This window comes from Scardinius erythrophthalmus, assembly GCF_964197995.2.
Source record: "Scardinius erythrophthalmus genome assembly, chromosome: 21".
In the NCBI taxonomy this organism is placed as follows: domain Eukaryota; kingdom Metazoa; phylum Chordata; class Actinopteri; order Cypriniformes; family Leuciscidae; genus Scardinius; species Scardinius erythrophthalmus.
In genome coordinates, this window is record NC_138241.1 from 21,350,698 (window position 1) to 21,363,154 (window position 12,457).

The 12,457-nt window shown below is 43.7% G+C and overlaps 1 protein-coding gene across 1 annotated transcript; it reads right to left on the reverse strand.

Moving 5' to 3' along the window:
• Positions 1–1,555: 1,555 nt before the first annotated feature.
• Positions 1,556–4,694, reverse strand: inaa (internexin neuronal intermediate filament protein, alpha a). Its single transcript, XM_081351976.1, has 3 exons — positions 3,638–4,694; positions 2,365–2,489; positions 1,556–2,264 (listed from the first exon to the last, which is right to left on the reverse strand). Exons 1-3 carry the CDS (start codon positions 4,679–4,681, stop codon positions 2,021–2,023), a joined length of 1,413 nt encoding a protein of 470 aa, XP_081208102.1. The 5' UTR covers positions 4,682–4,694; the 3' UTR covers positions 1,556–2,020.
• Positions 4,695–12,457: the final 7,763 nt, after the last annotated feature.

Genomic DNA, 12,457 nt, shown 5'->3' on the forward strand with positions numbered 1-12,457 from the left:
ATAAGTTTCGGGCACCCAAATGGCTGTTCCCTCAAATAGTGCCCTATTTAAAGTTTTTTGGCTTTTAGTACACATGTGTTAGCCTTACTGTTATCTATAGGCTAGTGTGCTCCAAAACAATGACAAAATTTGCATTTAGAAGACCAAACCCAACGTTGAAAATGAAAATCAGGTTAATAGAATCCAACATCAGATTGACGTTGATCTTCAACGTTGGAAAGATGTTGTGTTGTGGCTGAAAATGAGAATTGGGTTGACAGGCGAAACCAACATCAGTCGGGTTCTGATGTCAACCCAACTTTCATTTCCAACCAAAATCCAACCCCTGCAACCAAAATCATCCCCTGACTGACGTTACTACTTTCTACTCAAGGACCTTGACAGAAATGTAGTGGAGTTAAAAAGTACGATATTTCTCTTTTAAATGTAGTGAAGTTTAAAGTTTCCAGAAAAAATAATACTCAAGTAAAGAACAGATACTGAAAAATTGCACTTAAGTTACAGTCCTCCAACATGTGTGTTGGATTGCAGGTCTAAAACTGTTTATCTGATATCGCTTTTTAATGTTTTACAAATGGGTAACATTAACCATGATCTGATTAAGGGCATCCCTATATCTCTTTTTACCTTGTGCGAATTTTAGATCCAGTACTGTCTTGGTGCACGATTATAACGCGGATTTACTGAATTTTTTAACTGGACAATGATTCATGAAGGCATCTTCCATATTTTTCATTGATTATTAGTCCTTTAGAACAATGCAAAGCAGTAGCCATGTCGTGTGGAGGATATACTGTAGTCATTTCTTTAAATTCTCTTACTGTTGTGTGTGGAGAGAAAGAATCCATGAGCCTTTAAATAGGACATCAGTTTTCTGCTATTGGACAGGTACTAGATGATATGTTCAAAAATTTCGGGTCAGTACGATTTTAATTTAATTTTAATAAGTACTTTAATTAAATTTTTATTCTTTTTTTTTACTGTCTATTCATCAAAGAAACCAAAAAAAATGTATCATGGATTCCACAAAAAAATATTAAGCAGCACAACTTTTTTCAACATTGATAATAATAATAAGAAATGTTCAAGTAGCAAATCAGCATGTTAATAGTGATTTCTGAAGGATCATGTGACACTGAAGACTGGAGTAATGATTCTGAAAATAAGCTTTGCTATCATATGAATAAAAAAACATTTTGAAATATATTAAAATAGAACAGTTATTTATGGTTCTAATAATATTTCACAATATTACTGTTTTTACTATATTTTTGATTAAATAAATGCAGCCTTGGTGAGCATGAGAGACTTCTTTGACTATCTTACCGACCCCAAACTTAAGACTGGTAGCATAGCTCTAACAGAACATTGTCAAACCATAAAGTCTTGATAATAATCAAGATCACTGTGCCTAAAGTAAAAGAGTTGCAGGTAAATGTGCTAAATCTGAGTCTTTAGTGAGTTTTAAGAGCTGTAAAGTATTCAATGGGACAGAAACGATCAGTGATGTTGAGAGTGATCTATGAATGAAAAGACATAACTGAACAAACATTTTAATTACTGACTTTATTGTAGTTAAGGCATGTGTTACAGTTAATTAAGTGGTTTGGTCCCTTATTTGTAATATGCCATAGTGCTTTCCAACAAACCTTTCATAAATAATTGTGAATTTATCCATAATCATTTGATCAGTGTTAATGCTGGCTATATCTTGGCCATCCTTCCATACTGAGGCTCATTTTTATAGTTCTAACATCATCAAAATGACTAAAATACTCTCTGAAACTACAATTAAGAAACACACAGTAAATATTTAAGGCCTACGTTCTGGAGTATTAAACCAACATACTGTAGAGATGGTTTCTGAAACATTATATCACCATAACAATTTCTTAAACGTGTTACCAATTACCATAAACAACAAGTGGCAGTTTTCAGCTAATAGCAGTGATTGCTCTCAAACACTCAAAAGACTGCTGGGAAAATTGCTATGGAAGCTAGATTTAACAACCAGAATATTCTAGTTAGAGTTAACATCAACAGCATCACTCTTTTCTGCCTTCTTAATCACAGCGGATTCCTCCGTGTTTTCCTCCCGCTTGGCTGCTGCCTTGGATTTGCCGTGTACCTCCTCCTCTTTCTCTTTTTTGGGATTGCGGGTTGAGGTGAAAGCAGAGCGGCTCTGATACCCATAAGTGATGCTGGGTGTGCTGGAGAAAGTCACCCCAGAACTGAAGTGGGTTTCTTCACCCTCCAGTAACTTTCTATGAGGACATCGACAAAGACTGGTCAGTTATTATTCATTTTCATTCTCATGCATCAGTTCTTTCCATGTGCAATAACATTGAATCATTGGTGCTTTACCTGTACGCGGCAATTTCAATGTCTAAAGCCATCTTGACATTCAGAAGGTCCTGATACTCTCTGAGGTGACGGGCCATTTCACTCTTAGTATTTCTAAGGTCAGTGTCCAGCTGCCCAATTGTTTCCTAGTTAATGGAATTGAAAAACAATACATACAGCGATATTAGCATTAGCACAAAAATATTGATAAAATTACAAACATAAGGAAATGCATCTTGCACTTTTCACATTTACATAAGCATCTCACTGTTGAGTATTTAATTTAGCTCAGCACCTAAATTAGACCGTCCTGCTTCTAAAAGCTGATGTGAACCTTTATCTCTTGACAATGACTGGCCATCTCGGCACAAAGTTCAGAGACGCTAATCTGATTTACAGTGGCACTTCTTTCACTCTTAAGAGATGAAAGGTCATAGATCATGTCTGGGAGAAACCTCACGTCAAAATGTATTGGATTATTTATGTTGCAGCGTATTAACTAAAGATGTCTTTCAGGTTTCTGTCAGCAAGTGAGCATGACCTTGCAGAAATCTCCCTTGCAAAATCCTCTTTATCAAGAGACTCTTCTTAGTGGAATTAACCTCGGCCACCTCTTGTGTGCGATTAGTTCAGCACCATGGACAGAGAACTTCGGGTAGTTGACATGGTATTTCAAGCAGTTTCAGCCGTGGCATGTGGTATAATTCCACTCAAACTATTTTAAACAACATTTTTACTGAACTCCTTACATTTTTCATGAGCTCATAATAATTGGGTGATTAAATTACATGATTATATTTTTAAACCTTTATGTGTCACACAGCAGGACCATTTAAATGAACTAGTGAAGGCAAATGGGTTATTACCTGTAAAAATTGTGCAAAACAGTCACAGCCCCTAAAACATACACTTTCCATTATATATTTATAAAAAAATGTATGTGAAATCTCAATAATGTGCTAAAAAAGTTAATTGTATCAACAAACCTCCAGAAACCAGTGAGTTAGTCTACATGACTCACTTATTCAAATATGAGTTACATTTAAATGTAAAATAAGTAAAAATACAACAACTTAAAGGGGACTCCACAAGAATAATACATTGTTGTTTGAATAGATATTCAGATATAGATATACAGACAGACAGACAGACAGATAGATAGATAGATAGATAGATAGATAGATAGATAGATAGATAGATAGATAGATAGATAGATAGATAGATAGATAATAGTTTTTCATTTCTATATGTTTATTCATACATGCTGAACTTCAATATGAAATGTAATTTTTACCTGATAACCTGCGACCTCGGCATTGTGCGCATCTTCCATCTCGCGGATCTGCCGCTCAAGAGATTCATTTGTGCCGCGCAAGGTTTCAATTTCAATGGTTTTAGACTGTAGTTGTCGCCGGTAGTCATTGATCTCCTCTCTCGTGGCTCTCATGGCCTCGTTGGTTCTAGTGGCCTGTTCATTGAGACTGGTAAACTTTGATTTGTACCATTCCTCAGCAGACTGAAGGTTCTTCGACGCGAGGGTTTCATACTGCCCACGGATCTCTTTGAGGGCCGAGGTCAGATCAGGCTTGGATAACTCCACTTCCACAGATATCTGGGCTGCCTGGATCATATTTGTCAACTCCACCACCTCTTCATCATGCACCTTCCTCAGAAAATTGATCTCGTCCAAGAGGGACTCGACCTTTCTCTCCAGGTCCACGCGCACCATGGTGGCATCATCCACATCTTTCTTGTAGGATCTGAGGGTCTGCTCTGCCTCCTCCCGCGCTCGCATCTCATCCTCAAACTTCCCTCGAAGTTTCTGGAGTTCTTCCTCGATACTATCTCGTTCGATGATAATATGTGATTTTTCATTGTTTATCTCGTCCACCTGAGCTCGCAGATCGCGGATCTCCTGCTGATAGAGGTCTGCGAGTCTGGACGGCTCGTTCTGCCTCTGGCGCAGACTCACGAGCTCGGTCTCCAGCACTCGATTGTGCTGCTCCAGATTGCGCACTTTCTCGATGAACATCGCGAAACGGTCATTGAGACCCTGAAGTTGTTCCTTTTCATTGGTTCTGACGATTTTAAACTCGTTATTTAACACTGATGTTTGAGAGAAATCCACGCTGTCGAAATGGACCGGTGAGAAGGAAGATGACCGGCCCGATCTCTTGTAGTAGCCCGCGGGAGAGGCGCTGCTGCGGGATAAAGAGTGAGACCTGAAGCCGCTGGAAGACATGGAGCTCATTCTAGAGGTGGAACCGGTAAAACGAGGGTTTTCCCCGAACATCTTTCTATAGGACGAGGACATGTATTGATCTGATCCGTAACTCATCTTCGTCACAACTAAAGGAGTCTAAAATGGGTGTGCTTGTCATTATATAGCCTACCCGGCGGACTGTCCCATTCAACAGCCTATCATGTTCCCTCTGGTGGTGACAGTTAAGATGGAAATAAACCTTTTTCGAGAGCATTAAAACATTAATTTAGTTATGTTTTCAACAGGTTTGACACTTGCACATAAAAAAATGATTGTCTGGCCATTTAAACAGATGTGTGTGTCGATGGAACTGTCCAGGTTTGCGCAGTGCTGAATGGACCAGAAATTCAACAGTTAAACCCATTACCCTTGATTTGAGATCTTGGTTTTATTTTTGGCTTAAATGTTTTGGATGGCCATGTCATTTCAGTCTGTGCATTACAAATAAAACACTTTACCCAGACGTACTTTTAAGACACAAAATGTTACCTCTGATAAGGGGGGATTTTTAAAGCTAGTTGGTCTCCTAGTCTGACCCAAAATGTAAACATTAATTACGCTACTCTTAACTCTTAACTAACTTAAACCAGTGGTTTTAGATGGCTTAAGCTAATCTTCCACCGTATAAACCAGCAAAGAGACAAGGATGGGAAACCGTCTTGACCAGCGAAACAGATCTGGCACGGGCAGCAGGGTTACAAATTAAATATTTGATGAAAAAAAAAATATAATTAAATGTAAATTGTCCTCACTCCTCCACCTGCATGAATTCCTCCCCCACTGAATAAGGAAGAATGATTGGTTTCCTTAGAAGAATGTTAGATAACATTAAATGACACATTTCATAAAATGTTACACCTCATTTACATATATTTTTAGGATTTAAAAAAAACTGTGTACAAAAATGTTTTTGTTGTTGTTTGGTCATTTAGCTCTTGATTCCTGATATGAATAGTCCAAAACATATCAAAACTAGCCTTGTTTTAAAAATCTGGCAATACGGTCTAAAGTTGACCACCAGTAGATGGCGATATTTCTCTTCCAATCCAATCTTTTCTGTGATGAGTGTGCATGTGCATGGGAAAGTGCATGATTTCCACAGATTTCTGCTTTTTTTTAACATGTATTACTATATCAGTTACACTTCATACGCATTAAAAATGCAATAAAATACACATTATCTTCGTTTTATTCATGTCTCTATCAATAGACATGAAATAAAAAAATAGAAAATGAAATAAATATTTTTACTAGTTGTTCTGTGTGACAGGGACCCCGTTGTAACATCCTACAAGGTAAAAAAGAAAAAAAGAAACATACCCTCATATCATTATCAAATGTATTTATAGAAAACAGTTCCAGTAGTGGGATTGAATGTGATATTGAATAAGTGCACTCAATAACGTCCCCATGGGCCAAAGCACCCCGAAAGCACCCCCAAAAATACTTTCTGGAAGCAATTATATTCAGGCTGTATTCTATGGAAGCCCTGAACCGCATGGTAAAGAAGGAAAAAAAAAAACATATCTTGTTATTTCGAGATATTAAGTGTCATGACGTGCTGGGAAAAAAGGAAGCAAATGCAGGCGATCTCAAGAAAGTACGTTTATTAACACTCAGAACAGAAGTAGACTCAGGCAGATCGTGAGGGTCAGACGGCTGTAGCAGGGTGACGCAGGGACTTAGATGGTCGTGATGAATCCGGCGGTGAAACGGCGTGAAGGTGAAGACAGGAACCAGACACGAAGAACAAACAGCACAGGACTCCAGGAAGACACCAACTCAAACGGGAAACACGGCACAAACATCGACCAACGATCTGACAATGAGAGAAGGATTCAGTGAGTCTTTTAAAGGAACAGGAGATGAGTGACAGCTGGCGCTGAGCTGATTGCGGATGATGTGATTAACTGATAATTAATACGGTGACACCCACACACGCACATGGCACACAGACAACAATAACAAATGCACGAGACAAGCAGGAAGCAGCGCACTCATGAACCGTGACAGTACCCCCCCTCCTAGGGACGCCTCCTGGCGTCCCCAGACTCCCTTACCTGTCGATGGAAATCATCAATAAGGGAGTGATCTAGTATGTCTCTCGCAGGAACCCAACTCCTCGCCTCCGGACCGTAACCCTCCCAGTCCACCAAGTACTGGAATCCTCGTCCCCTCCGCCTGGTGTCCAGAATACGGTTAACCGAATACGTCGGTTCCCCATCTACAAGACGCGGCGGTGGGGGAACCGGTACAGGCGGATTAATTGCTGATCGAAACACAGGCTTAATTTTGGAGACATGGAACACGGGGTGTATCCTCCTGTACGCTGGAGGAAGGTTGAGGCGGACTGCCACCGGACTAATAATCTTGGTGACAGTGAACGGGCCAATAAATTTGGGTGCTAACTTATTCGAGACGGAACGGAGAGGAATGTTCTTAGTAGAAAGCCACACTTTTTGACCGACGATGTAAACGGGAGGCTTAGACCGGTGGCGATCGGCGTTAGCCTTAGTGCGCGCCCCCACCTGGAGTAGAGTCTCACGGGCTCTAGTCCAGGTGCGGTGGCACCTCTGGACAAAGGCGTGTGCGGAGGGAACCGCGACTTCAGATTCCAGACTGGGAAAAACAGGTGGCTGGTATCCTACACTACCTTCAAACGGAGAAAGGCCCGTGGATGACACTGGTAACGTATTGTGGGCGTACTCCACCATAGACAGTTGTTGACACCAGGAAGTCGGATTCTTGGAAACCAAACACCGTAACATTCTCTCTAAATCCTGGTTGGCTCTCTCGGTCTGGCCATTGCTCTGAGGGTGAAACCCAGAGGACAGGCTAACAGTCGCGCCCAGTAATTTACAGAACTCTTGCCAGAATTTGGACACAAACTGGGGACCCCTGTCAGAGACCACGTCAATCGGAAGGCCATGTAAACGAAAGACGTGGTCAATGACGGCAACCGCTGTCTCCTTGGCTGACGGCAATTTGGGCAAGGGAATGAAATGAGCCGCCTTCGAGAACCGGTCCACCACGGTCAAAACAACCGTGTTGCCCTGGGAGGGCGGGAGGGCGGTAATAAAATCTAGAGCGATGTGGGACCAGGGTCTCGAAGGGACTGGCAGCGGTTGGAGTAACCCATCTGGCGCGCGATTGGAAGTCTTACCAGTGGCACATACCGAGCAAGCCAAAACAAAATCGTGAATGTCGCGGGCCATCCGTGGCCACCAGAATCGCTGCTTAACCAAAAACCTCGTGCGATTGATTCCTGGGTGACAGGCTATGTTGGAACAATGACCCCACTGAATAACTTCAGACCGTAGTTCCTCCGGCACAAATAAACGGTTCGGTGGACACCCGACCGGGGGCGTTACCCCTTCTAAGGTCTTCTTGACCTTCGATTCGACCTCCCATACGAGTGTGGAGACAAATAGACTCTCCGGTAAAATGCACTCGGGAGTAACCAGGCGTTCGGAACGATCAAAAAGTCACGATAAAGAATCGGGTTTAATATTCTTGGAACCCGGGCGGTACGAGAGAGAAAAATCAAAACGACCGAAAAAAAGTGCCCACCGAGCCTGCCTGGAGTTTAACCTTTTAGCAGTACGAATGTATTCCAGATTCTTATGATCGGTCCAAACAATAAAAGGTACCCCCGACCCTTCCAACCAGTGGCGCCACTCCTCCAACGCTAGCTTGACGGCCAACAACTCTCTGTTACCAATGTCATAATTACGTTCGGCAGGAGACAGACGGTGTGAAAAATACGCGCAAGGATGCATCCTCCCGTCCGTGGGGGAACGCTGGGACAACACTGCTCCTACCCCCACCTCTGACGCGTCGACCTCCACCACGAACTGACGTGAGGAATCAGGGGCGATGAGAATAGGGGCCGAAACAAAGCGGTCCTTGAGTTTGGCAAACGCGGAGCCAGCCGCGTCTGTCCACCTGAACGTAGTTCGGGGGGAGGTCAAGGCAGTCAGAGGTGCGGCTAGTTGGCTGAAATTACGGACGAAACGTCTGTAGAAGTTGGCGAATCCCAGAAACCTCTGCAGGGCCTTGCGGGAATCTGGAATTGGCCACTCTACCACAGCCTTAACCTTGTCAGGGTCCATGCGAATCCCCTCGGACGAGATAACGTACCCCAAAAATTGAACCGACTGTGCGTGGAATTCGCATTTCTCCGCCTTGACAAAAAGCCCATTCTCTAGCAACCGCTGAAGCACTCGTCGGACGTGCTGCACGTGTTCCTGGAGAGATGAAGAAAAAATCAATATGTCATCCAGGTAAACATATATGAACTGATCTACCATATCTCGCAGCACGTCGTTGACGAGTGCCTGGAAGACCGCTGGACTGTTGGAAAGCCCGAAGGGCATAACCAAATATTCAAAGTGTCCCCTGGGGGTATTAAAGGCGGTCTTCCATTCATCACCCTCCCTGATGCGGACCAAATGATAAGCATTGCGTAAATCCAGTTTCGTGAAGAGAGTCGCTCCCTGCAACCTCTCGAAGGCTGAAGACATCAACGGCAAAGGATAAGTATTCTTTACCGTGATGTTGTTCAGTCCCCGGTAATCAATGCAAGGTCGCAGGGATCCGTCCTTCTTCCCCACGAAAAAGAACCCCGCCCCTGCAGGAGAAGAGGAAGGGCGAATGAATTTGGTTGCCAGAGAATCAGAAATATATTTCTCCATGGCCTCCCTTTCTGGAGCAGAAAGTGAATACAACTTGCCCTTAGGCGGAGATTTACCTGGCAGTAGATCTATAGCACAGTCGTAGGGACGGTGAGGAGGAAGAGAAGCAGCTCGAGACTTACTAAACACCTCCTTCAGGTCGTGGTACTCCTCGGGCACGGTTGACAAGTCCGCTGCTTTCTCCTGTAAGACAGACATGGGAACAGACGAACAGGCAGACAAAAGACAAGACTTATGACATTCAGTGCTCCATTCATTGATAGTTCTGTGTTGCCAGTCTATTTTGGGATTGTGTTGAGTGAGCCAGAGGTGTCCAAGTACTATGGGAGCCAGGGGGGAGTCCATGATGTAGAAGGTGATGGTTTCAGTGTGGTTTCCGGAGGTGGTGAGTGTGAGAGGAGCAGTGGACAGGGTAATGACAGGGAGGTCTTGGCCGTTGAGTGCGTGGACAGAGATGCGTTGGGTGAGTGGTAGTAGAGGAATGTGATGTTTGATGGCGAAGTGATGATCCAGAAAATTACCTTCCGCCCCAGAGTCCAAGAGTGCGTGGCAGTGGTGTTGGTGATGCGACCATCTAAGTCTAACCGGGAGGAGAGTAGATGTCGCTGATGGTGTTCCTGAGGTCTTAGCAGCGGAGATCCCACCCGACAGTAGCCTCATAGTTACTGCCGGGCTGGGTCTTTTAACGGACATGAGTTCAGAAAATGTCCAGATCCTCCACAGTACAAACAAAGGCCCAGGGATCTCCGCCTCTCCTTCTCCTCCCGGGAAAGCCGAGCTCTCCCCACCTGCATGGGTTCGGTGTCGTTGATGGGGCTGACCGCGTCGGTGCCACTGGACCTCGGGAGGTTGAAGAAGTGGACTGGAGCTTCGGTTGGCGCGCGTCGACTCATCCGGCCAAGCCTGGAGTCCACCCGCAGCGCCAGCTCTATTAACCCGTGGAGGGTCGTCGGGAGGTCCAGGGCGTAGATCTCCTGATGAACGCGGTCAGCCAGCCCATGCAGGAACATGTCCCACTGTGCCGTGTCGTTCCATTGGCACTCGGCGGCCAGGGTGCGGAACTCAATGGCGTAGTCCGATACAGAGCGATTACCCTGTCTGAGTTCCGCCAGCCTCCTAGCAGCCTCCCTCCCGGCCGCCGCGCGGTCGAAGACTTCCCTCATGGCTTCCGCGAGTGCCTGGAACGACACGCAACAGGGATCTCTATTCGCCCACACCGCCGTACCCCAAAGGGCCGCCCTCCCAGTCAGGAGAGTGAGAACGAATGCCACCTTAGAAGTTTCCGTGGCAAACGTGCGTGGCTGTAGGGCGAAATGCATCTCACAACGGGTAATGAAAGCACGACAATAATCAGGTTCTCCAGCATACCTCTCCGGAACTGGCATCCGAGGTTCAGACTGGGAGAGCGGATCAGCTGGAACGGGGGGCACGAACGGCGTGGGTGGCGCAGTGGGCATGCGCAGATGTTGAATTTGCTGGGTTAGCTCGGACACCTGCGTCACCAGTGCCTGTATGGCACGTCCGTTGTTGTTAAGCCCCTCCTCTTGAGCGTCCATTCGTTGCATGCTAGTGCCGATGAAAGCCTCCATAGACATCTGGGTCTCGCCTGCTGCTCCCATCGATTGGTCAGATCGTTCTGTCATGACGTGCTGGGAAAAAAGGAAGCAAATGCAGGCGATCTCAAGAAAGTACGTTTATTAACACTCAGAACAGAAGTAGACTCAGGCAGATCGTGAGGGTCAGACGGCTGTAGCAGGGTGACGCAGGGACTTAGATGGTCGTGATGAATCCGGCGGTGAAACGGCGTGAAGGTGAAGACAGGAACCAGACACGAAGAACAAACAGCACAGGACTCCAGGAAGACACCAACTCAAACGGGAAACACGGCACAAACATCGACCAACGATCTGACAATGAGAGAAGGATTCAGTGAGTCTTTTAAAGGAACAGGAGATGAGTGACAGCTGGCGCTGAGCTGATTGCGGATGATGTGATTAACTGATAATTAATACGGTGACACCCACACACACACGCACATGGCACACAGACAACAATAACAAATGCACGAGACAAGCAGGAAGCAGCGCACTCATGAACCGTGACATTAAGTCGTTATTTCAACATAATATCTGTTATTTCGACATAATATCTCGTTTTTCCGGCATAATAAGTCGTTATTTCGACATAATATCTATTATTTCGAAATAATATCTTGTTATTTTGACATAATAACCTAATAAGGGGACATTCTATGCATTAAGTGTCATTAAGCGTTCTAATGGTTTTTTATGGGAGGAAAATGCTTAACGTGTAATTAAACACATTGAGTTCATATTCTGGGCTCATCTGATTTTTTATAGTATAGCCTACTTTATTATGATTTGAGTAGCATAATGATTAATAATTGCACGCACAATTATCTGTGAACTTGATAAATGTTGCAGATATGTTTTACTATGCACAAACAAATGCCTTTCAACTTATGTGTGCAAAATTCAGAATTAAATGAACTAGTGCAAAGTGCCAGTGCAAAATCAGTTTTTGAGTGTGTTTTTAGTAATTGTTGGTTCGGTGTGTTTGAGTGCTCATTGTTACAATTACACAGCAAAATATCAGTGACATTTTTATTTATGCATGGTCGAATCCGTATGTTCGTTTGGCTGTAAGCTAGTTATTTTACTTTATAATATATTTATAATATATTATATTTACTTTACGGATATTTGTCTTACACGAACGCATGGCTTCGCTTCAGAAGGCCTTTATTAACCCCCCAGAGAGCACTTTTATGATGAATGGATGCACTTTTATGGACTTTCAAAATAGAAACAACCATTCACTGCCATTATAAAGCTTGGAAGAGCCAGGACATTTTTTAATATAACTCTGATTGTATTCGTCTGAAAGAAGAATGTCATAGACACCGAGGATGGATTGAGGGTGAGTAAATCATGGGCTAATTTTCATTTTTTTGGGTGAACTATCCCTTTAAGTGTGCACAGCTGTAAATGATACAAAAATATACAAGATGAAGTGAACTTGTGAACTTGAGGATTGAGTTAGGTAAAAGAATTACAAGTGACCAACAACAACTAAAATAACAAGAAACTGCATGACTTGCAGCTGTAGTTGGACATACTTTAAAACTTGACTGGGA